Source organism: Spea bombifrons, chromosome 3, assembly GCF_027358695.1.
Source record: "Spea bombifrons isolate aSpeBom1 chromosome 3, aSpeBom1.2.pri, whole genome shotgun sequence".
NCBI classification, from domain to species: Eukaryota; Metazoa; Chordata; class Amphibia; order Anura; family Pelobatidae; genus Spea; species Spea bombifrons.
The window spans coordinates 96,105,628-96,133,392 of NC_071089.1; the positions used below are offsets into that span (position 1 = coordinate 96,105,628).

A 27,765-nucleotide genomic window follows, 5' to 3' on the forward strand; every position below is an offset into this window, starting at 1 on the left:
TGGCTCCACACTCACATATGCACTTGATTTCGATGAGAGCGATGCTAGGAAACATGAATGTGCATTTTACATGAGAGGAGTGGCTGAAGTGTTTTTTATAAGGAAAGCAAATTTAGACTCATTTGTGCTCTACAAAAGAAAATTTTCTAGTATTCACAATGATTTTGTTTTTATATTCAGGTCTGATCACAGCACGCCGCACATTTCCTGTTCGCTTATTCTCCCACTTCTTTCACTTCCTGCACATCTGAGTGCTGTAAGACACAACAGGAAGTAAAACGAGGGAGCGGTAATTGCTTCCTACAGCAAAATGGGAATACCCCAACTAAAAAGGTTTTGAAAGTGTTTTTTAAATGTATAGAAACAATGACTATTTCTGTCTGTGTAGCAGGAATGGAAGAACCCAATACATGTAAATGTGTTAGTTGCGTAATACTTCACTAGGAATGTTGTATCTCAATCATTACAAAGAGTAATATCTAAATCGAAATACCGGTACTTATCCTTGGTAAGAGTGATAGGTCTAGAGGAGGTTAAAGTTTCCCCCTTTTTGCCACTTACAATTTCTTATGAACTTCCACAAACTAAACTTAAAGTTTAGCACAGGTTAGGCATAGGATTTGGTGAATAAAACCCAGTAACATATATAAAAACACTTAGAAAACTATATATTTACTGTATATACATAATACTGTTAAGAAGAAAATGCAAAGATTTTTTTGGGGGTGGGGTTTAAAAGAATTAGAAGCCACCTACGCAGCCTTTGCCATTAAATCTAAGTGTGAATTGAATAAACTGCGCACTTCACGATTATTTTCAACCATGACAAATGATTTAGTGGTCTTTTGGTTTGTAACCAAGGGCTATTTACCTTGGGATTGCTGTGTTTCAGTGGCACTTGGGAAAAGAACAGCTTACCTAATTATACCTGTCCCTTTCTCCTCAATCCTTCTTCTCAGCGTATACTGACCTGTGAAATGCTTAGTTTTCTTTATAAGCCCGCATAGAACTTGCATTTCTATTTAATCACTTAGTATAAGAAATAAATTGGTATGGGGCCTGAATACTGACCTGATAACCCACATTATTCGCTCTAGACAAGTAACACTGCCAGTTTTTGTAAGAGCCGTAACAATGCTTAGAATACAAGTGATAGTGGAGGGAATAACAGAAAGTGTGGAAGGGAGGGGAAGTAATTACTAGGATTGATGTGGGAACAGGAGAGACACTGGTGAGTGGCCCGAATTGGCAAACAGATAACAATGTCAGCATAGTCTAGAGTAAATCTTTCCAAGCAAAGAGGCTTTTAATCTTAGGAGAGGTTTCGCTTTTGGGGATTGCATAGCACACAATGTTTTGTGCATTTAATTTCCACTTAGCGAGTTTTATTATTCATTAGGGGAAAGAAAACATCTTGCTAAATATGTGTAATTCTGAAGAACTTTGAACTCAATTTTCACATGTACAAAAGACTTCAAAGTTGTGAGCGCCAAGGCATAATTACCATCCTTATTTGGATAAGATGGCAAGCTATGAAGAAGAGTCGTGAAGTTTTCAGAATATGTTGTGGGGGATCATGGAAACACTTGCAGAAGCGTCCAGCAAGCCTATAAGTGTTGCCCTGTCCATCTCCAATTAAGTATTACTACAAGCAAACATAGGCTTCCAACGCTATGTTCCTGCCAGTTACATTCAGCAATGCAGGATGTTCTCAGCACATTCAAAAAGTAGGACTTGTTTGCCACAATGGATTATTGTAGTGAAGCAGACTTCTCTATTAAATGTGAGAGCACGTTCCACCCATCCGACATCACAGAATTCAGGAATCAAAGACTGCTACATTCATACCCTTTTTTATTCCAGATGCTATAACATGATTTTTTTCCCTTACATTTGGTGACTTTTATGCTCAGCTGGCAATGTACAGGACCCAACTATTCCAACACATTGGTTTTTATAAGGTTACATACCACACTCATTATTTTCATATGTATACTTTAACTATTAAAAGGACGCTCTCGGGCCCCATCCAGGAAAATCAAAGAATGCATATTAAAGTGATTTGATGTATATTCTTTAGCTGATTGAAAATAAGAAGAAAAAAAAACAATTACCTTTAGGACACGCTGCAGCTCCAGAGAGTTTTACCTTACCAAGAAAATTGTACCCGCTGACATTTATGAGTGGAATTATATATCCTGGCTATAGTGATAAATTGAAATATTATGCAATCATCACCACATTTATCTTTATGTTTAAATGCATGAAACAAGCTGACACAGAGAATAATTTTACATTTCATCCCCACATTGTTCTGCTTTAACAATGAACCAATGGAAACCTCAGCTATGAAAGCCTTTTAACTATATGAATTTATGGCAACAAGCTTTTCGTTTCTAGGAACTCTCTGGATCTGCTTTGGAAGATCTGCACTTGATTCCCAATCCCATCGGATCTGTCGAGTTCTCACTCACTTGGACCCTCACTATTTTCTCCTACACATAAAGTGCCGTCCCCATCCAGCCTGGCTCCACCTTGTTAAGGACAGCTCCCTCAGCCTCCCTCAGGACCTATCTTACACTGCGTGTCCTCTGTACGCATTCTGTTCTGGTCAATGTTGGATATGCGTTCTTGAAGGACAAAGCTAATAGGCCCAACTGGCCCATTGAGCAAGCAGTGGGCCAGTAATTTACTATACACAGCCAATTATTGCTCTAACCAATTTCAAAATTACCATTTTATACTGGTATTATCCTACTTAGTATAGGATAATAGGATGTATTCTTGCATTTAAAATGAGGTTTCTTGAATATCTCACCACAATCCTTTCATTATTTTTTTTATTACTAATAATTTTTAAATTACTACTGCAAACGGTTTATAACAGCAATAAGCACAAACTTCCAAAACTAGCTCAAAACGTCCTTATAAATAAAGCAGTTTAGACATAGCTCATCTCAGTCTGAAATTCTATTAGAAAATTACATAAACACGGGGCGTGTGAAATTAAATTGAAAATCAAGCTTAGTTTATATTATTTATGTTTTGCTATTAAAAACGAGATATCACACCATGAAAACCAGAAAAATATAGTTTTTCCTTTATACTTTTAATCAATAATGTATTTTCCATTAGTGATTCTAGCTCCATTACATTATGGATTTCAATTTTGTGAACAGGAACATTTTCTTTTGGATTCAATTTTAAGCTCTATTTTACATTTCCCCTCTGTTCCTGCAGTGACTTTTTTCCATCCATAAATTAAACAGCATAGTGAATCGTTCCCTCAGTGTTTCAAATTAATAGGCATCACGGTTGGTTAGTAAAAGCAACACACCGAGAGGCAGACAATGCTAAGAAGTATCAAGGGAAAAAACTATCCAACCTATGCCTTTAGAATACATTCAAAAATTACACAAGCCATTTATGTATGTTCAAAAAAACCATAGATCTTATTTTATACATTCAAAATGCATTCCCCAATACCATATCATAACTAGATCAAGGACGGCACGATTATCCCTCCCCATTAAGTTATCTCTAGCCTGTAGTTAAGTTGCTGATTGTCGTTGACTGGTTTGGGCAGGGTAAGGGAAATGACTACAGGACATAACATTGAATAGATGATGCTAGTTGTGCCAGATCTCAGCTCCCTGGATTAAAGGTGTTGATAGAAAAACACCAACACAACTGAAAAACATTAAGAAACTTTTTTCCTTTCTATTGGAAAATCTATTCAATGTTTGCTTTTATGTCACATGACAAATAAGTGTTGCCTTATAGTGAAATATTTAGTGAATGGAAGTGCACTCAATCGAAGCAAAAAAGAGCCCAAAAAGAGATACACATACCAAAAGTATTAGTGTGATGCTGTTCCACAGTTAACATGCAAAAAAAAACCAGCAAATCATTTAAAATAAGTTTCAAATTCAGACATTCACGGCAGATGCGTGAGAGTCCCGATTCAGGTAAATAGTTACCATATTTACCTGAATATAGGCCACACGTCCCCCCCCCCACATATTGTACTGATGTAGACATGATCAAACTAAAAATGGTCAAAACATATACAATTCAATGAGTATGTAAGTAATTCAGGACACAAGAAAATCAATACATAAAAAATGTATACATCATTCAAATGAATCAATAATAAATCAGTAATGAAAATACATAAGCTGAAAATCAAGTATTTTACAAACTGAGAATTAATATTGGTAGGAATATCATATTTATTGCCCTTCCATGGGTGTGAGAAATGTTTAAAAATGATGGCACTATTACAATTATTAATTATTAATTATTAATTATTATCTGGACCAATAGGAGAGGGAGACACTAGCTGCCTGCCAGCAACCTCCTTTTCTGTTGGTTAAGCCTGCAACAAAATTGAAGGCCTGGGGTTTAAAAGAAAGGTGATGTCTTAGCCCTACCCCCTGCGTTGGCTGAGGGTTAGATCTTACCACCCAATCTCCCTTTCTGGTTGGTATAATAAAAAGTTATGTGGCTTCTGGGGTATTTTTTGCGTGTTTGTGTGTTTTGTTTATTTTGCTTTATTGTCACAGCAGAGGTGCGGCTGGTTCCCTTGGCCAGCAGTGATCCAGTTAGCGATCCTTGTGCTCAGCCAGAAGGGTTTGTGGAGAGGTGTCTTGAAGTTGGCTTATGGCATCTCAGCTACGTTGACGCTTGGTCACATTCCTGGAGGAACCGCCAACCAGGTCTTAAGACTAAGTTCTGCCGATGTGGGGGCTTATCAATAAAGCTGTGGCCAAATTCCCTACCCACCTCAATTTGGCTAGTGTGTCTTTATTTCGGGATTCCTGGGGTGTGTGGGGGGAGCTTGGGGTAGGTTTTTCCAAGGCTATTAGGGAAGGTTTTGAGAGAGAAATTATGTTTCTAAGTAGAATGGCAACGTTAGATATTTCCAATTACAATAATGGAATTTAGTCACAATAAAGGATGTGAAGGTGACATCATTTGTCCTACAGTATTGAAACTAAGAATTTAGGATTTATTTTTGGTGCGCACAGGGGGGGATCCATTTGTGTCTGTCTTCCAGACATAGAAACATAGAATTTGATGGCAGATAAGAACCATTGAGCCCATCTAGTCTGCCTGTTTCTTTTGCTGTAAAGACTCAGACAATAATCAGTGCTTGGTCTCATCGTCGTTGCTTTATGCCTATCCCATGCACGTTTAAATTCCCTTAACTATGTTAACCTCTATGACTTTTGCATTACAACCTCTCAGATGTAAACTAACAAAGCCTCAAACAGAAAAACTGCTCTCGTTGGTACGTGAGGATTGCCATTTACCATAAAAGATAGTTTACTAACCTGTCTAGTAACAAAGTACAATTCCACAAAGAAATAATAATAGGTGCATCATTTGCTCATTAGTATCACGGTTATCATTATTAGTATTAATACAAGTTATTTAAGATCTGTTCAGGACTACTCACTGATAGGTAGGTTTCTTTATCTGCAGGGAATCAGTAGCTGTTAAAAGGTTTTATTGTTTGTTTTTCATGTGTTAAGAATAAGAGTAACTGTCTAATATCATTGTAAAGTCCCCTGCAGCATTTTTCAAGGGCAAAACCCAATAATTCAGAGCTACAGTGACAGGAACATTAGTTAAAGGCGGCTCAAATATATTAACTCCTGCATAGTGCATATCCTCTTTGTAGGGGTATTTACAGATATAAAAGGAATATTGAATTACTATGGATTACTCTGGCTGACATGCAATCGGATTAGAAAACTCCTTGCAATTGCATTTTCTAGCTTTCCCAATAATATCTCATCTTGCTTATTACTGGCACATTTGTTACAATTAGAAGGACATTTTTCTGTCCTAAATATATGTAGCTGGATTTGTCTTTAGAGCAGCAGCTCCTCACAGATTCATTCTTCTTTTCATTAAGTTAATTTTCTGGAAGTTATTTTGAGAAAAGAGGTCATCACTGAACACTATAAACTTCTCAGAATCTTTAGCATCTCTTAAAAAATGTGATGCTGACCCAGACAGGCTACATATATAAGTAAGCCAGTGACTGTGCCCTCAGACAGGGACTGAGGGCCACTGGTGTAAGTACAGGGGTCACAGAGCTTGCAGCTGTGGCTATAGGGGGCACAGTGCAACCCCTTGTTCTTCTCTTCGCATACCAATTCCAGGTCGCAAGGGCCTTTTCTAAACTATTTTGAACCGGCATGGGGAGACAGAAGCGTATCGTTATGTCATGTGTCCCCACGGTGAAACAGAGGCATGCCTGCACAGTGTGCGAGCAGCTGGATAGCAAGCTACATGAGCAGTGAGAGGTAAGTGTGTGTGGGGGGTGATTGTATATATGTGTGTGAGCATGAATGTGTAATTGTGTGTGAGAGCATGAATGTGTAATTTTGTGCGTGTGTGAGCATGAATGTGTAATTGCGTGTGTGAGAGCATGAATGTTTAATTGTGTGTGAGAGCATGAATGTGTAATTGTGTGTGTGTGAGCATAATTGGGTAGTTGTGTGAGTGTGTCAATAAAAACATAGTTTGACGAGTTTGGTGTGGAGGAACTCAAGTGACCTGCATAAAGCTCTGACCTTAACCATTGTGATATATTAGAAGCCAATATATTACAAGCCATCTGATCTCAGCCTAAAGGCACTAATCTTTTTTTTTTTTCTTCTTCTTCGGTGGTTAGAATAGTAGTTTTTCAATTTTGTATTAGAGTCTATGGCCAATCTGCAGCTTTTGCTGCTGGAGTCTACAGCAAAAACCATACATGGTTGGCTCTAATAGGGTTAAAATGCCAGGGCTGATTTTTATCCATGCAACTAATTCTTACATATACTTACTGTCCTTATTGTATCATGTATACTGTATTGTATAGATACGTTTCTGATATTTGTAAAATTCAGTTAAAGAGAAATATGGGCAGTACAACTTTTCCTTTTTATGCTGCATCAAATATTAAAAATATCAGGAGTGCTAAAGTATACACATATAAAAACAGGATTACATCTGAACTAGGCGCCATGTACAGTTATAAACTATGCAGTGAAGATTATGCAGACGTAAACATTAAAAAAATGTAAACATTAACGTAAACATTAAAAAATATGAGATGCCAGTCTTCTAATAAGACACGAGTCTGATCGGCTGCTATAGGCAGGACTGTGCTGCTTTACTTCACAAGTTTTGGAATATAGAAATGGAGGTTAAATTGCCCGGATGAGACTATAATAATGTATGGAAACAACTTGTTAGGCCTCACAGCCACAAGCAATGTGATAGACAAGCATTTCTAAGTAAGCACAGATCAATTCACTGAAAGTAGGTAATCACTTCTCGTTTAAGGCTGTCTGGAAAGAACTCAAGACTACGAATGTAAACTAAGTAAAATATGTGACCTGGAAATTGTAGTCATGGATAAACAATATGATATTATTCAAATTATAGACATTTTAAATCAGGTCACTGACAAATACTCATCTACAATATATGAGACATGCTAACTTAATTTATATATAAAAATATTACTTCTTCCATATAGTCTTAGGACATAATACTCATTTCCTTGTACTTTGGCACATATCTGCGTTCCTCTAACATAGAAGGATAAATCCTGAAGATGCACAGTATCCATCTTTCACAGTGTTGGCCAATTACCAAAAAGTGAACGTACGTTTTTATAACTCAATAACCGCTTTTACAGTGGTGTACACCTAAGAAATATTATATTATTATATTCCAGAATTAATAGTACATATGATACAGAATTACCAACACATATATGTTAGCATTCATGAGGATTTTATGCTTAGATGTATTTTTAATCAGCTTCAACAAACATCTCAAATGTGCCATCTGGTGAGATCAGAGATGCAGAGGAACAGCTGCTAATGCACTAACTTTTAACCATATCTGTTCTGAACTATGTTAAAGGTACTTAGTTCCATATTGCCTATGGTTATTTCAACTTTAACTACACTGTTCATCCTTTCCTGACCAGTTTAATGCCACCTCTGTCTAAATATTTATCAAACACGTGCATCCCTCCCCATGTTTATTAAATACGTTATAAACTGTATACACGTGCATGTATACTGTACATGACACTAGATGTTCACCATTCCAGAATATAGTTTTGCCCCGAGACAAAACATTTCTTAACCAGTCTCAACATACTCTGAGATTCAAAAATGGAGAAAAGGAGAGCTGTCATATTTCATTTTCCAGAGTAATTGCTGTTAATGGAATTTCTGTCGTTAGCATAAACGCCTGTACCCAAGGCACAGTCACAAGACTTCTTCTAGAGCGTCCTTTTACTACTGTCATGAATGGGTTGCTTTATATGCTGATCGCTGCTTAATGTGTAGTGACATCACAGTCACACACTATCAACGCGGGAAACGTAACATCTTCAGGGAATGCTGTGTAAGACAAGAGAACAGTGGCATTAGATTAACACTAACTGTTAGAAATACTAACCCCTGTATGTGAGCGATGTATTATATACATCACATTGAAAAACTGTAGGCAGGCCAACTATCATGATTGCCGGGTTTTCTTTTTTAAATTACAATTATCTTTGGAAGACACACAGGCAGTTATCTCAATATAGAATAGATTTTTAACTGGTAGCTCACTTTGGATTTCCTTGTAGCTCATCCAGAAACAGAAAATGTCATGGGGTATCAGAGAGAAGTTCTACAACATCCTCGTTCCCTGGAGCCTGATTTCAAGGCAAGCATAGAGGTATGGCAACACAGAACCGTGACTGCCTCTACATCAAGCAGAGCATAACAGCACTATATGTTTTATACCATTATGTAAGAATATGCTATATAAATGGTGTGTGCCCCTTTAATGGCATCTGTTGTCACCAAAATAATACTGACACATTTCTAAATGTTTTTACTTTTTCAAACTCTCTATTATTATCTTCTCTACATGTGCCCTCCTACACACACAATATACACATTACTCCTTATTCTGTATGTAGAATTACACAATAAATAAAACAGGCTGGCTGTCTGGGGGGGGCATAACCCATAACCCTCCTTACTGGACCAAAATTATTTTCAGGGGTGGGAATGCATCAAAGTCACGTAATGTGATGTTACATAATCCCACAGTACAAGCTACAAAGAAGGCTCTGGGCAAGGTAGGGAATGAGGGAAGTAGTATGAGAGTGAGGCAGTTAGGTAGAGAATGAGCATAAAGTGTAATTGAAAATTAAATTCAAATTGTGGATGATGTCTTCTGTGAGACAAATGAACCGCATCTCACAAGGGCCACATGATGTTCTATGCTGTCATAAATAGGTGTTCCTAACACCTACGATGATGGCATAGTACATTGTGTCTCAAGTAGCACTGTTCGTATCCGTGCACACTACTATCTGTTGGCTCCAGATGCACGGGGCTGCCTCAGACTCTAAGGATTGGTGGGGGCCTGCAGTACAGCCTTGCAAAAACACCATTGTACAAATTAATCAGAGAATATAAATATTCAACAGTTTCATAAGATCAAGGTCCTGTGTACTGTGCTTAAAAAAAATCACTTGCGTATGGAAAAATCAATAACGTGAATTAATTTTCAATTTCTTTCTGGGTTTTTCTAATGTAATATGCTGCACCACCTCCGTAGACTGCTTGCATATTGATTTCTTTTGCTCGGGGCTTGCACTTAAAAGAACGCTACTGCCGTATATCTAGTTAACGGTTAAATAACTCCAAACTTGCAGTGACAGCAGGTAGTTCCCCTGCTCCTAAACCAGGGGGCAGTTTGTCTTTTGGGAGATGAGGCACTGGTGGCCCACTGCTCATTTTCTTCAAATATAATTGTACAGGTAAAATAATAGACACAGTCACGATAATCCCAGAGCATTCCGCGGATTTGCCCCAGAGGCTCTGGATTTAACATCTTATTTTAGTGTACCTCTTCCTCTTCTCCAGACTTATTCTCATCCTCCTGGGGACATGATCTGCCAGTACAATACTACTCACTGTCCTGTCAGCTCAGAGCTCTGTCCTTTTCACTGATGCAATCATCAGGGTTAGAAGGGAAATGAGAACTCAGAATGTTATCTCCCTCTTTATTTATTTACATTACAATTCTCTGGGGGCTTGGGAGCTAACTAGATTTCTTCATTTTTTGCATATTTGTCACACTTAAATGTTTCAGATCAAACTAATTTTATTATTAGACAAAGATAACCCAAGTAAAGCCAAAATGCAGTTTTTAAATGATGATTTATAGAAGAAAAGCTATCCAACCCTTTCTGACACTATGGAAAAAAGTAATTGCCCCCTTAGTTACTAACGTAACAAATTAATAGGAGAAAAGTATAGTTAAAATGATACCGTTTATTGGCTAACTGAGAGTTTAATTGCGAGCTTTCGAGACCAAGTTGTTAGGTCTCTTCATCAGGAGAGACAATCTGCCCCCTGGTTTAGCAGCAGGGGAACTACCTGCTGTCACTGCAAGTTTGGAGTTATTTAACTGTTAACTAGATATACGGCAGTAGCATTCTTTTAAGTGCAAGCCCCAAGCAAAAGAAATCAATATGCAAGCAGTCTACGGAGGTGGTACAGCATATTACATTCTCCTGTTTTTTCAACGGCTAACACGGTACAAAACCTTTTTATCATTTTAACAAATTAATCAAACTGAATTGACAGCAATTAAATTTCACTAGACGCACCCAGCCCTGTTTGATCTAAATACCAACTGAATAGTCTTGCAAAGTGAAGTGGGCTACAAGGTCTCAAAATGATCAGATGAGAAGCATTGAGAACTATCAGTCTGGAAAGGGATACAATGCCATTTCTAAGGCTGTGGGACTCCAGTTAACCATGGCGAGAGCCATTATCTACTCGTGTCGTCTTTGTATTTTATTTAAACTAGTTGGATGATCCAGCACTGTAAATATTACAAAAACAGTGGTTAAATAAAAAGTGAAAGTGATAATTTCCTTTTCTAAAGGTCACATTAAACAGCTTGCTGAATTTTAATTTATATAATGTCAGCTATATTTTGATATTTGTTTTTTTTTTAACAAGTTAAAGTTTAACAAGGAATACAACTGAAGGAACGTCAAGCATAGCGGATGATTTCAACTGAAAGTGTCAAGAAAGAACAAAAAAAGAGAAATTTGTCTAGTGATCTCAGCAGGAGATTTCCTACAATAGAAACTGGCTTAGACAGTCTGTACAAATGTGTTGTTGCACAAAATAAAAAATGAGGATTTATATATATCTCATAGAACACATTTATCTCCTAACAGGTGGTGTAACATATACCTGCCAACCCGAAAGGGCAGTTGATCCAACATGAATCCACATGCCACTGGTCGGTCGAGTACATTATTAATAAGCGAGTTGCTTGATCCAACCTCCATTGTGTACTTTATAGCTATTCTGGACTTTTTCCTGACCTTGTGGGTGGAAGGAGAACCCGGAAGGTAACTCAAGATGTTAAGCCAATGTAGATAACAGTACATGCTTAACGCTAATGCTTAATCTTCACATGAAATTGGTGCTTTTCTCCATGTTGTATTAATGTTGAAATACATACAGTGCATTCAGGCGATTAATTCAGAATGACTGTTAGTGGAACAGTTTGGTTGCCATCATTAGCAAGCTACTACAATATTATTTGTGTTATGCTATTAAAGAGTTATTTTAAACAGAGTCTCAGCGGATCTTTTATAAAGCTCTCATGTATGAGTATAGTCTTCCAGCTGCTTCATCACCCAGGTTGCTTCAACTAGCATTAGGGCCAAAAAGACTTAGCAGTGTAGAACATGTTTTGTGCGGATGGTCCAAGTGAATTACTAGACCCACAGTGGTCACAAGAGGTTTGCAATGCACAATGATCTTCACTAAAATTACAGACTTGCCTCCTGCTTCTGCCAACGTGTGGGGAGTGGTTTTTGGAGTTGTCCAAGGCTGTGCAAATGACACATTGTGTTTAAGGATCAGCCAGGCAGCCCCAATAGGCTTTCTGTTAACGTCCAGAACCTCCCCAGTTTTTGGCATCTCAGCACGACTCTCCCCATGCTCTTGGATCACAGGCCAGACTCTGAGTCAGAAGTCTCCAGCAAATCCATCTTGTTTTGGATGGATCAACCACAATAAACGTCTTTGTCTCCGACAGCTAGTGAAATCACACTCAGGGAATTTATAAGGAAAAACGGAAGATGATCCTAAAAGAGAACTCTAGGCTGCACTACTTTTATTATTAACCCCATAAACTAATGAAAGATTAATAATATCTGCAAATCACAGACATTTCCACTCCCAAAAGCACATGCAATTAGATAAGAGCAATTCATTTTGTCATTTGGTTCACTAAGAGCTCTTAAAACGACTACACTTCTAAGGTGAATATATATTAAAATATAGCATATCCTATATCAGAACACAGGGGGATTGTAGCTCTTAACTAGAAAACCATCAATACAGATGTTGGCTCTTGAAGGTAGGCAATCGATATCAGGAACGTTTAAAGGTTCCGTTCCACCTACTCTTCAGAATTTTGCGTTTTTAGAGCAAAATGCTGTATTAGAAACATCATTCCCAGAACTTCTGACTTACCAAACACTTCAAAGACATTGTTTAACCATGTAACATTTTAATCATGTGAAACAAAAGCAAGCACCTATAGGATGTTGGCATAGAAACTAAAAATGCATCTTAAACATTTGTGTTGTTTCACAGGATTAACCCTTCAGAAGAAAACAAGAATGATCTGCCAAACATGCCAGGGAGCGCAATTAAGGATTAATTGCAACTTTATACTCTCGTCTCTCTGTAAAACCACAAATCCCGGAAGAAACAAATACTGAATTCTAAACTTTCATGTAATAAATTGCTTTTGTGAGGGACTTGTTAAGCTAGGTACTGCTGCGTGATGCACTGCGATGTGCTTTATTACAAAGTATGGTTTGAGTATGTCTTAAAATACTCGGTTACATCTGCAGAACAAGCAACATTGCCTTTATTCATCCAGGTTTAGTGGAATGATAATGGACATGTCTGTTAAAGATGAAACTTCAATAAAAAAAAAAAACAAAAGATGCTTAGTTTAGGGATCAAGGCAGATAAAAAAAATCTGTAATTAATACGCACAGTAAGCGGAACTTAATTAAAATTTGGTAAATGATCTGCTTTTTTCTTTAGATCACTAAAGACCTCTTTTTATCTTGCTGAGAAATGTAATAATCTTAATGTACTAATTCATCTCTACCTCTTTGCTAATTTCTTTAGCTTAATAAAATGAAGTATTTATTGAACAACTGGAGACAATTTAATAATTCTACCTAAATGACTAAAAAGACTTCTAGTAGTCATTCCTTGCAATATCCATTGAAGAAAAACAACATAAAAGTTATTCTTTGTGTATAGCATTATATCACTCAGACATATGGATAATTTCTAAAATAATCAAATATTCCATCTCTAATATAACATAGTATGAGGCAGGTAAATGCATTCTGATTACAAAGCCCAGACCTCAATCCCATTAAACACCTTTGGGATGAACTGGAATGGAGATTGCGAGCCAGGTCTTCTCATCCAACATCAGTGTCTGACCTCACAAATTCTCGAATGGATGAATGGGCAAATATTCCAAAATAGAAGCTGTGCAAAGAAGAGTGGAAGCTTATTATTATTATTTATGGTATAAGTGAATACTTAAACTGCCCAATCTAAGTTATGGAGTTTTCACTCAGATAATAACTTTAGAGTATTACAATATAACAGTCAGTTAGTTGCAGTAGGATAATTGCAATGGAAATCCCAGCATGATTATTAAGGGCCAGTATGGACATCCCCTATGATTTATTTGGTAAGCAGAATACTGTATACACCCCATAGGGGATCCATTTTGATTTATAAAAAAGGCAAAACAAACACATCTTTTGAGGTTAGAGAAGAAACAGTTCCTATTAAGTGATTCAGTTGATACTTTCAGAACAGAGTTGAATTTCTAAAGGACATAGGCATATGTAACAACAATTTACATTTACTTTAGGTCACATTGCCCTTATTTTGTGGAAACAGAGGCTGGTCAGCTCAAAACTGAAATTGGTATTTTCATCAAATGTCATCTACAGAGAACAGGACTTAAATGGACACTTAGGCCATCCAATTTACTTTAATAGATAGCCTAGTGGTCCCTTAAAATCTCTATTGAGAGGTCCCCTTTCCAAATGCATGGAGGGATTCTGCAAAATCCCCTATGCATTTTCCTCTATCCTCACTCCTCACATCTCCTGCTGCATGCACCCACATGGTATATTCGCTGCTTGGATCAGTGCTGTAAAAACTAGACCACTTAGGGGAATTGCACTGAAGCCCTGGACCTGCAGCTTCTCCCAAATGCAAGTGCCTTTAATATGCATTCTTTTGTTGGTGAGGCTGCATAGGTTGACTTGATAGGCTGACTTCCCTTTAATCTACTCCTGCATTTTAGTGCCATCATTACCGGATGTTTTTTGCCATTTGTACCATATGTGAATTTCACCTAGATTCCTCTTTACCAAGTATAATGTACCCACGCAAATTATACATCTTTTTTTTCAGAAAAAAATAGAGCTTTCAGAAACATGCAAAGCAAAACTGAGTGCTAGTATGTAAAAAAACTATACTAAAAAAAAACAGATTTTTATTTTTTTTTACAATTTTGCATTCAGTTTCTTCTGCACAGTAGGTGCCACAGATGAATGATGATCCAATTCATGTTCAGCACCATCCCGATTACAGATATACCCCACATATATTTAAGGTTCTAGAGGTCCAAATTCATCTCTTACATAGTACCCTATTGGGTAATATTTTTGTACTTCTAACATAAGGGGTTGGGGGCAGTGAAAGGTAAAAAAATATATATTTTAATTTCCTTTTGTGGGAAGAGGGAGAAATGCTCATGTCTCCACTGCACTGATCACAAGCCATAGTCTAGGCAGACCCTGCTGAGTCTCTCCTGTCCTCCAGTAAACTTCCAGTGGGCATCTGCCAGCAGGGGGAGCAACAAGAGAGCCCAGACCCTAGAAAGACCCTGATTCTCCTCTCTCTTCAAGTGAGCACTGACACCCACCAGAAGGCAACGTCCAATTGTGTAATCACATTCCTGTGAGCAGCATTACACATGATCAGTCAGAAGGCAGCCAGCAACTGACAGCCTGATCTCCTGGGCAAAAACATCTTGTCACACCTTTTGTGGACCTACCTGTATGTTTGCCAGTAGAACCCAAAAGGCAGGTGCCTATACAAGAGCATAGGATTCTCGGGAGGTGAATCAGGTAGTTTCCAAACACAAGGCACAAAAGAGGCAATCCAAGCATTGTAGGCAACTCATAGAATAAGCATACCTGGGAACTTCTAGGCTCCGCTTACCCGGAGCCTTCCCTTGCGGGACGCGGCCAGGACTACCCACTGACGTCCCGTGACGTTGGTGGGAGTCCGCACTCACCGTAGCACCCACATTTTACTAATAAAGGTGATAAATACATATTAATACTTTAATATGCATTCCTGACTGGTGGGGCTATGTGGAACATTAAACTGTCCCTTTAACTTGTGTAGCACAACACCCAGTGTCAAAATGAAAGAAACCCACTAAATAACACCCTGCTTGCTCACCTAAGATATTGCTCTGCTCCATTCTGTATAACGCGTCTAATAACAACGTGGCTCATATAATTAATATGACTTTATCATTGGCATGGGTTTAAAATTGATCAGGTCATTCTACCCTGAATGTCTTCCTAGTGATGGTAATCTTGGGTGGTTGTCAGGATTACACAGAATCTATATCACCAATCAATGATGCCATTATTTCAGGGATTTGTATGCAACGCAACAAAAGAGGTGTATTGAATCTGATGTACTGTTCGTAGATTCTAAATGGAATGAAATATAATTTTGTGAAATGACACAAATGATAAAGGGTTTGTTCAATAAGGTACGCAAGCTGAGAAAATAAGTAAGAATTTGATATCATTATAAAAAATTGTCTTGCTAATGGCTGAAAATAGTTTTAGATGTATTTTACTTTACTTTGCACTTGTCTTTTCAAGGATTTTCCTTTTTTTAAAGTAACAATAATATGAAGAAAATATACCCAGTAATTTTAACGTTTTGTGTGCCAGAGGTTGGGATATGCAAACAGCAGGGGATATTTCCAATATGATCATGATCATCAGACTAACAGACTCAAGGTAGAGTTACTAGGAGACAGGTGGGGTCTGCAGAACTATACTCTCTTTATTTAGAGTTGTCACTAGTATTTTATCTGAGTTATCTCTAGTGAGTGTTGAAAATGAGTAACAGCTAGATTATTGGAAAAAAAAAGTGCGTAGAATTGCAAGAGTAGATTTGGTCATAAAAACATGTTTTTTGAAAAAGAATTATACACAACTAAATAGTCCATTCTTTATTTTACATTTTCCTTCTGGGCAGGAACTGTACACCAGAAACCTCTGCCATAGCATAGATGAATAAGGAATACTACGTTTATCCCATTCTGCAAAACCAATGCATTTTTAAAAAAAAACACCCGAGAACCTTGAACTTCATATAACCTGAAGTTCAGTTCTTGAAGCCCTGCCCATGGGCCAAGCATCTGTCACTCAAACATTTTTATCAAAATAAATGTAAACACAGTTCTCCATCTGTCAAATAATTTGTTCCTCAGCCCCATGTGTATTTCCACAAGGGCCAAAGACACTAACAACGAGAATAAGCAATTATAGAGCATTTACAGATGCCGCTCTTCATAACATCGTTTCCAGTGTGCCCTGGTCTGACATTGCATGTCTTGTTAGATTTTGCCATTTAGAGGACAGCGGTGTGAAATGTCATACTGATGCAGACAGATATGCAATCACCTCTCACAAGACTTGTCAGCTCATGAAATTCGGAATTAGTTTCAAAACTGCTAGGTCACTCAGGACAGTGTAACCCAAATATGTGGTCAGAGAATGTGATGGTTGATATTTACTTACATATTTCATTTAAATAACGAAGAGATGCGTTGCCTGTCAATGAATGGTAAACCATTTTAAGAGATATCTCTAAGTATAGTCTATATACTGTACATGGCATTTTTACAGGATAACAAAACCCTCGATGTCTGGAGGGAAGAATCTGGCATGAGGAGCTGTGGTTTTGGAGGAGGTGTCAGTATTATTATTACTTGTGTGTTCCAGACAAACGGCACTGGAAGAAAAGCCTAAGCAGAAGAACCTGGATCCAAAATCAGGACATTCTCCCAGAATACAGGAATATGAGAAATCAAACCTAGTGTATACTTACAATACATAGTGTATAAAAATGATTTAAATGTTTTAGGCATGTATGATATGGTACATTACTGGTTAACCATTGATTTTCTTTAGATTGGACATGTTTTGGCTGGTTGACACTCATGAGATTTGTAAAAAAAAAAAAACAAATGCAAATATAGCATTGTGTTATTCTCGTCTTCCAAAAAATCCAGTTCTCATCTACATGTTTTACCCTCATTCAGAAACACCTTAATAAATATACATTTTCCCCGACAGAAGACTTGACCTTTGTGAAGGTGCTTGCTTTGTCATAACCTGAAAATCACATTTTATTTCGAGCAGAATGGATGAGAGACATTGTCAGCCAGCAGTCGCATGAACATTTTTTTTTTTTTCAGAAAAAAAAAAAAATTACCTTCCCGGTTTAAATATTTGAATTCACAAATAAAATGTATAATTTTTAGTTTGATTATAATATATACAAGAAACGTATGCGGGTGAGACGTGGCGGGTGAGCTTAATTATGCTTTGGCCAATTCATATAACCAAAACCTCTCATTTATATTATGTTTATATATTTGTTGCCAACTTTATTAGTGTAAGAAGCGCAGACAGTTTTTGTTTCTTGTATACATTGTACAGCCAATACACTGTTTCTTGCAGCATGCTTACACCTGTTTGGTAGGCCTCGTATTACACATTTGTATTATTTGAGCCTGTGACTAGCTTAGCGCACCGGCATTTTTTCTTTTCCCTGATTATAATATATGTTTAAAAGGGGGCTGCCACATTCCACATTTCTCAAGAAATCTTACTATAAAACATTGCTGTGTGTGAATATGTGTGATTCTCTTACAGAAGAGCGATGCTCCTATGATTCCTTATGTGTGATTCTCTTACAGAGGAGCTTCACAGTTCTAAACAATACAGAGCATTAGACAATCATGCCCACCCTGCTAAAGAAGAGTCCGGAAGCGTGCGACAACTGCATACTGCGCATGAGTGATTAAAAAGACAAATCCTTACGTACCTATATATTATAGTGGCAGATGGTTTTCAGTCCGGGTTTTTTTTTTACATTCTACAAGCTGTTGTACAATTAGAACATTTTAGTATGTAAATGATTTCACTTTTCACAACTAGATCTCCTGTGGCCTTAAATAATTACCAACCCAAATCATTCCATAAAAGTTTAGAGAACTGGTGGTGTTCGAAGCACTTGATCACGTTAAGTCAACTCGGCTCAGTACAGCAACTCTTTATCTCTAGCACAACTCTCCTTTCTAGCCACAATCTTAATTAAGGGCATTTCTGAGGCTTGAGCGGAGACCAAAACAATGTGTAAAGTATACACTGTGTTCAGTGTGCATTGATTTTTCCCCAACACATCACATTAAAGAATAAATGGGCCATCTCTTGAATGGATTTTCTTGTATCTGTCCTGATGTTGTTAGTCAAGATGTGACAGCTCCTTAATAAAGAGAGCATTCTAGGAGAGATACTCCGAACCTCAGTCATTAAGGTACTTGAAAAATGTGCTTTCTCACTTTGGGAAGAGCACAATGAATGGACAGAAACAAAAGGCAAAGAAGTATAAATTAATTAGGTTGTGTTGACTGAAGGTCATCAGCTTTGCTTGATTAAGCTCTCATACTGATGTAGTACTACTGTGCACAGATCTCCCGGGACCCGTTAACTATTTTCAGAAAACCAGTTCCAATTTCATTCTTCAGTAGCCTCATACTACCTTAGCCACCGACTGCCTCAGCCTGTGCAAAGAAGACTACTTATTGACATATACTGAACCATTGCATATTGAAAGGTCTAAAGTGTAGACAGACAATCTATAAATTAAATCAATAAAACCAAAACGTTCACTGGGGGATTTTGCCAAATGTGATCTCTAGGTCTATCTTTTTTTTTCACTTAGCAGATTATTCATGGGCAAGGGGATGTGTAAAAGGCAAGCTTAATGGGAACTCTGCCTATGCTGCCAATTCTTTAAATGTTTTCTGCTCAAGTCCCACCCTTTTAATGTCTATGCCTCTCCTACACAGCCAGTTTAATGTATTTACAATTTTTGTAACAAGAGGGGCAGTGGTCTTTATTTCTAAGGACCCCTTTATAAATCTTGGTTTGTCTACCATTATGGTTATGGGCTGAGTTAGCATTAGAGCCTGTAATAACACATATATCGTTAAGCGGCTAGTTACAAGACTTCATGTCTTGATTCAATAATTGCTACCTTCCAATGAGCTTCTACTTGAAGGTCGATCGTCTTGTGGCTTATTTTATCACATACATCTGTTTTAGATCTGTTAGTATTCTTTAATAATTGTGATGCATGGCTGGCCTGCTGGATGCCTTACAAAGTGCCCTGGTAAAAAAAAACTATTCCCCACAGTCTTACCTACTTCATGCAGATCTCACTAAGGAACCATTAAAATGAGGACTGTGTGACAACTGTCAACCCCAACCGAAAGCCTTCCCTTGTGGAAACGTATCTCAACCATCTCACAACACGTTTTAAACCACCTTCCCAACAAGATCACTAAACCTGACTGTCCCTGACTGCCTACTGTAGAAAGTAGAGTCCAGCTAACTAATTAAAGATGGCATTGGAGTAACGGTGGCAAAAACACATCACATGAGAGCTCACAATACACACATACACATTATACATTTCCTTTTTGTTACAGAGGCCAATATCACAACATACAGTCTACCAAATGCTATATGCCACTGTTGTCAGGATTTGAATGTTGGTTTCAGAGAGGCAGTCGGCCTATTCTATTAACAGCAATGAAAAAAATAACTATAGCACAAAGTCAAAAGGTGATTTAGCAATATGAGTTATATGCAGCATGACAGAAACAAGCCAGATAAAACACTTTTGCCTACAATTGCGACAGCAGTATTTATTTGGCCAGGAGATACCACTGTAATCTCTACACACATTTGATCTAGCCTATAAAGCTAATCATGTTAGCCTGCAACACCAAGGGAAACTCATTTAGAGGAGGTGAAGAAACATACCATAGACTAGGAAAAAAATGTTTATCCTAAGCTGTGAGTGGCATATCGTTTCTGAAATCAGACAGACAGGACCAGACACGCTTCAAGATAAATTGTTTCTGTGTCTTTGCTACAAACTGTTAAGGAAGCCAGTTGATGGAAATGTCTCAATTTTAGACTAAAACCTGTACAGCCATAAACATGTTTCTGTTATTTATTGGAAATTCACCCTTGGGTGGGAGATACTTTCATATGCACCACCATGCAACTTGCTTAGCCGGTACATTAAACATATGGAGCACACGCATTTGGAAGGTCATAATTATTGTCTTCATAATATTGTGTAGTGGTCACAGTGTTAACCCATTGGGTGCCAGAGCTCTGTGTATTTAACATCTTAGTTAAGGGACATTGTTATTTAGTACTTATCTTTCATGTGGTTAAGTTCTGCTTTTTTCTTTGGTGTGTGTGTTAAGGATTGTGCATGACTCTGGAGCGAATCTGAATACCTGCCAGCATTCTTTCAAGGGCTTTTGAGAGACCACCTTCTAGCGGTTGTTGGTTTCACCCACATTCTAAACACGGTAGAAAATGCCTTGTGAAAAGTTTGTCAGAAAACGTATCATTTTTGTCAAGAATGAGGCACATGAGGAAGTAACAGTCATTGTGTTTGTAAGAGTGGGTGGATAGAAAAGTTCCATTCAAAAACCACATTTCCACACTACTTCCCCAGGTGCTGCTATTCCCAGCAGGGGTTTTCCAAAAATCAGAAAACACACAAGGGTGTTTCCAAATACTACCAATGTCAAAAGTATTAATCGTGATTAACAACATAAATATAATGCTCCTTAACCACAGTCTATCTCGTTAAATGCCATGAAACAGGAATTATTAATGATCAGACTTTCAGTTAGTAAGGACAACTGGCCAGCTGGTCATATTTTATATTAGGACACTGACAGCTGCACATTAGATGCTGGGTTGTGACCAAGCCAATGTTTCCAGGCAAAAATGTAATTGCTGATGGATACTATCATGGAAGCAAAAAGCTCAGTGGGTATATGTTTCTGATAATGTATCAAACTCACTACTCTGTTGGAATGTACAAAACATCAAAAGGTACAGATCTAATATACATATACATTATATAAATGAATAGCAGAATGATAAAAGGAAGAAAACATCCATGAATCACCATATTCAGTGGATGCTGAATTTCTGTTTGTTCCCACAGATGTACGGATTTTAAAAGGGAAATAATGTATAGCTTATTGTAGATGGGATTAACAAATCATATATATGGCTTACTCCTCCAATTATATTCCTCCTGACACTGCAGAATCAAGCCACTTCACAAAAAGGGAAGAACAGAGGTTAAAAATAATCATGAAGTCAAATAAAAAAAAACATTGCTAAAAAATACAAAATGACCATCATGCGCTAGGAAAAATTTATCAGAAAAAAATCCTATTTGTATGCATAAAATCAACACTGACAGGGTGGATTCATCCATTTATGAATTATAGTCATAGCCACAAACAGGGTCTTCTGCTTCACAGATAATTTCTTTGTGATTTTTCTTATGGCACGTGTCCAGCTATTTGAAATAAAATGATGAGAAACGTAAGCCCCAACAATCTAATTCCGGTCATATAAATGATGCGTTGCATATGCATATGTCTGATTGCTATATAATATAAAAGCAATTTATATTCCATATCTAATGAGTTGTTTTGTTAGAAATTGACCAGAGGTCACCTTTTGGGTGCTGTATCACAGATGCCAGTAAGCTTACACAGAGATAACACCTGTCTACCCTGATTACCTGTAATGGCACCTCAGTTATGTTTCTGTCACTTGTCACTATGTATAAGCATAGTTGTCCATAAACAAATAAATATCATCCAACACACAGCTTCTCATCACCATTCCATGTTTTCAGAATCTCATCAGGGAAACTAGGTGACTTTTTGAGCAACCCACTTGACTCTATAGTGGGTAAAACAATAACCGTGTGTGGACACCCTATAGCTGTATTCTAACTACATTACTCACAGTTTTATAGTTTTAGGTTAATTAAATTTTTCAGGGAAATGAGAACAAACATAGAATAAATCTGATGTCTCTAAGAAGGAATTCATAACCAAATGAAATCTAAGTTGAATAGGTCAATCTCCTTCTAGGGCAGGATCATTCAAACAGAACTCTAAATCGCTTATCCTTTACGTTGACATTATTAACATAATCAACCTTAGACAAATCTTGAAGGCCACAAGACATATTTTGGTCACACAAATATGTTCCATTATTTTAGGTTTGAAATAAAGGGTTAGGGGCAAGACTGAATAAGGAACATGAGACTACTCATTTGTAACCATCCTCATATAATGGGAGAGGATAAGCATCATTTTGGCAAGCTAGAGCTAAGCAGATATAATTAAAATCTCTGAGGTCATACTACTTGAGATGGCTGTGAGCTACAAACTTTCAACAGAATTCACCAAGGACGAGATTTACTCCTTATGTAATAAAAGACTACAGAAGATTATTTTTCTAAGATGAAAGGAGAGATAACAAGATTCTTGCTTCAGGAAACAGACATCTCTTTAACAAGAAGCAGGCAGAGTGAATTCTGAATGTGATGCTAGGTTTTAAATGCCATTAGACTGAATTTATTGAATGCACTGCTGTTGATAAGTACCAGATAAAATACAATACATGTACCAAGTGAAATCAACCTTGCCAAATCCCATGTCTGTCTATGTAATACATGCCATTTGAATCTAAAAAACAAAACTCTGTCCTTGCCACCAACTCCATGTGTGTTAGCTGTTTTGGGGCTTATATAATGTAATATAATAATTACATAATGAGCAGTGGTGACATTGGTCCTCACTTATGTACAGTTATATTATGGAATAATTAAACGTAAGGGCTGGAGATGCAGCATGTTCGTTCTGTATAAGCAATTCTATGCTCCTGACTACATACAGTGCCTTGCAAAAGTATTCACCCCCTGGGCACTTGTTCCTATTTTGTTGCATTACAACCTGGAATTAAAATGGATTTTTATTTAGATTTTCATGTAATGGATATACACAAAATAGTCCATATTGGTGAAGTGAAATAAAGAAAATATTTTTTTTGAAAACAATTCTTAAAAAAATTAAAAATGGAAAATGATGCAACCAATTACCTTCAGAAGTCACATAATTAGTTAAGTAAAGTCTACCTGTGTGCAATTAAAGTGTCACATGATCTCAGTATATATACACGTGTACTGAAAGACCCCAACACTCCAACACCACCAAGTAAGCAGCACCATAAAGAGCAAGGAGCTCTCCAAACAGGTCAGGGACAAAGTTGTGAAAAAGTACAGATCGTATATCTGTTATAAAATAAAATATACAAAATGTTTAACAACTCACAGAGCACCATTAAATCCATTATTAAGAAATTGAAAGAATATAGCACCACAACATACTTGCCAAGAAATGGCAGCCTACCAAAAATCATGGACTAGGCAAGGAGGACGGGACCACTTTAAGCCGTACACTCCACAGAGCTGGGAAGAGTGGCCAGAAAAAAACCAACACCTCTCATCATCCTGAGAACACCACAGTGAACCATGGTGGTGGCAGCATCATGCGGTAGGGTTTTTTCATCGTTAGGGACTGGGAAACTGGTTTGAAGGAATGACGGATGGTCCCAAATACAGGGAAATTCTTGAGGGAAACCTGTTTTAGTCCCCCAGAGATTTGAGACTGGGACAGGGGTTCACCTTCGACCAGGACAATGACCCTAAGCATCAGTTGTGTACCTAAGGTGTGCGGGGGGGGTCCACTCCAGATGCCACTCATCAGGGGGGAGCCTGATGGCCGCCTAACACAGGCCATGGAGTTCCATAACAGTGTTACTAAAAACTTCTAAAGGACACTTGAATAGTGGTTAAAATATTGGTTTACTGACTGATGCAAATACTTTTTCTGACATGTTCACTTTAAAATAAAAATGTGATGTTCTGCTGCTATATGTTACGCACTAGCGCCTTGGTCAACTGTAAGGAAAGACCGAACAATGTTTACCTTACAAAATTGCTGGAACAAGAAAAGGATCTCCAGTGGAGGCGAGCAAAGAATTTTGTATTGTATATAATGGCTCAACTCATAATCAACAGCTGACATGCAACAAATCTATACATTCTTGTGAAAGATCGGACAATGTGTACCGGGCTAAAGAATAAACATATCTTTAGAAACATGGCAGCACTGGCTTTGTATGTAAGATGGCAAATATGTTAAGCATGATGAGAAAAAAAGCAGACGCAATTAGAGAACATATGTAAGAATGCCAGATGAGAAGTATGAAAAGCACCACCCCTGGTTGCGGTGCTATGCTAAAAGAACACGGAAGGGTGACAGTCTGAAATGGAAGTCATTAAAGTGATGTTTTAGCAGCTATTTTTTCCAAAGTATAAAAAGAAACCTCAGAGCAGCGTAGTGAGTCACTGTGCAAACTGCATGGCGACAAGAAATCAGACGAAAATATCCTTGTCTATCAGGATCACAGATGAAGCCACAGCACTGCTTATAAACTGTGTTTATGGGAACCTGGGTGTGTATGCAAGTAACTGTAATTATAGACAACGGCATTCTGTGGCTCTTTAAAGTGGAGAGACATTCTATCCTTTACAAATAACTGTTCAGAGTATTTTTTACATATTTTTTCAGATAGATTTGGTCGCTATACCCACTTTTAACAGGATTTTGTGACCCAATGCATACACAAAGATCAATTTTAATGTAACAGAGAATAAAAGGATACTTGTGATCAAAGCCATACCATATCCTGAACAGCCAAGCGCTTTCTGCCTTTGTTGAGCTCTTATTCTGGGATTCTGTCCTCTATAGTGATAAATAAAAAAAAAATGAAATAAAAATATCATATAATTAGTTGCAAACAGAAGTCTGTTTTTTTCCTACAATAACATTGTAAGCAAACATTTCCAAAATCTTTGCATCTCAGGTAAAGCTTATCAGAACTGTGATTGGTTAGTTTGCTTTGCCAATGACGACTTTATTAAGCATGCCCTTTTACCAAGCCACAAGGTGACAAGCTAGGATTGCTCTTGATCAACAACTGGCCCTTCTGAAAATGCAAAGGCCATTAATAACCATGAGCTGAATAGAAAATGCCCTTAACCGCAAATTATAATCAAAATATATTTATTATTTTTATTATTGCTTTATATAGCGCCATATACAGGATGTTGCATGAAAGTAAAAAAAACAAATATCTCACAATTGTGATCTGTGCTCGTCTAGGCCTCCTTACTGGGGGTTGAGTTTACAATTTTTTTTATAATTTGTTACAGTAATAGCCCTTTACTACGTATGATAAATAGTCGGTCTATTCTTTAAACTAATAATTGAATTTGCATTATGAAGGCCCAACCTCTACAGCAAGAAAGGCTGTGCTGATCCTGTATAAACTACAATTTGATCGGCGAGATGGAGAATCTTTCATATTAACCCTGCATTATGGACAGCCAGATTATGAAGTGGGGAAAGCAAGCACAACAGCAATATAACAGCACAATATACCCTATGTGGGCATATGGGACTGGACAACTTTTCCGCAGCAAGACATATTCTTTTGGGATAGTTTTTGAGGACAAAAAGAAGCATTTCTACATCTCTTGTTCATCTTCGAATTCTGGCCTCTTGTTGCATTTTCGCAAAAGGGTGGAATCAGAGAGACAGCCTCTTCTCGTTCTTCCAATTGGGGGAGGTTGTGCCCAGAAGTTCTGCCTCATTGCAGAAGTGCACCGGGAGTAGAGCATGAGAATTGTGTTTTTAACTAACCGCAAAATTGCTAAACAATAGTTAATAAACATAATCACGTAAACAGATAATTGTGTAGAGTTTAATGTATTACTAAAATATATAAAAGTAGGACCCCGCAGACTCTGGCCCTTCAAAGGGCATGAGGTGGCTTCTCTCTCATTACTATTCACTCCAGAAGAGCACTTCACCCTTTTACCTTCACCATAGGGGATCTCAGAATAGGGTTTCCCCTTTCAACTACACCTTTGCCATGGCACTGTACCCTATGTCTACCTCCAATCCAGTTGGAGGGCTGGTCTTTGATCCACTTCTTACAATCTGTGCTACATGCTGGACATTCTGAGACTCTACTCCCAACATCTGAGATGTATAAGGGCAACTCAGCTGCCTGGTCCCCTGGCCCCATGGCACTCCAATGAGGAATTGCCCTAAATGATCCTCATGGGAAACTAACTGGAGATCTCTACTGGGAGCCAATAAATTGTTATGGAACATGCCCATCATAGCTCTCACCCTCCCCTGGCCGGCCACCCAGATTTGTACCAAACTCAAGTCCCACAGTGTACTTTCTACCATAGAGTACATTGATTTTCGTAGATAAACTCAGAGGTAACCCCACGTTCATGTCCACACACTTGGCCCTGTTTGTTCGTCCCCTCAGATGTCTCGCTGCCATGAGCAGATTTCATGGGTGGTACCTTCCTGCAGGACAACCTCGCTCTGTATCCTATGTTTGGCATGGCTTGCCTATTTAGCCCAACACCTCACAAGCCATCCTGACAGTGGGTTGCATTACCTGGCCTATGACTTATCTAGATTTGCAGTGTTTATGGCATTTTTTTTCTACAAGATTATGTTTTTTCATACAACGCTACAACTGCTGTGGGACTTATTCCTTCCTACAGCCAGCGCTGCCCTCTAGCTACCACCCAATATCGTTGCTAAACATAATCCTGAAGATTTTGGGGGGTTATCGCCTCCAGGATCAATCGTGTACTGCCCAAGCTGATACAATACTATCAGAGCCCTTAACCTAATGCACCTGTCCAGTTCACCTGATCAAGACTACCTACTACTATCCACAGATGCCAAAACTGGTCTTCGATACACCATTGTATATTCCTTCCTCTTTCTACTTGGGTTCCTTGCATCTATGATGTGTGAAAATATACAATGTAATATAACCATGAAATTCTGCCATAGCCTTGTTGCCATGTCCCCTGCACAAGTTTCTCCTTTCTCTCTTCCCTCATTTGTTTTTCCTTTTCATCTGTATAACAAACAAAAACCTCAAACTTTGATCAACAAAAAATAAAACAGCTGTACTATAAAAGAACAACCTAGACTTAACAATTACCATTATATCATCTATGCTTGGTTAAATAAATAGTGGGACAGCGCAGACCACTTGTGTCACTCATCAAGGCTGTAGCAAAGAAAAACATCTAGTGTTACAAATGAAGCAATCACAATTTCAGACAATGCAAACTATTGACAGTAGTAGTAATAACCTCCTGGCTGTAGAAATTGGAAAATCTAGTATCACAAATTCTCTTGTAATTTCACAAATTTTACAGATGCGTATTAGGTTCAGCAAGATGGAGATCCAAACCATAA

The 27,765-nt window shown here is 37.8% G+C and overlaps 1 protein-coding gene across 1 annotated transcript in view; it reads right to left on the reverse strand.

Annotated features, from left to right (window-relative positions):
* Positions 1-27,765, reverse strand: part of SLC9A9 (solute carrier family 9 member A9) — a 206,200-nt gene that overhangs the window by 5,249 nt on the left and 173,186 nt on the right. Inside the window, exon 14 of the mRNA XM_053459240.1 lies at positions 25,127-25,206. Coding sequence (XP_053315215.1) covers positions 25,127-25,206 — 80 coding nt within the window. The remainder of the gene's footprint in view (positions 1-25,126; positions 25,207-27,765) is intronic.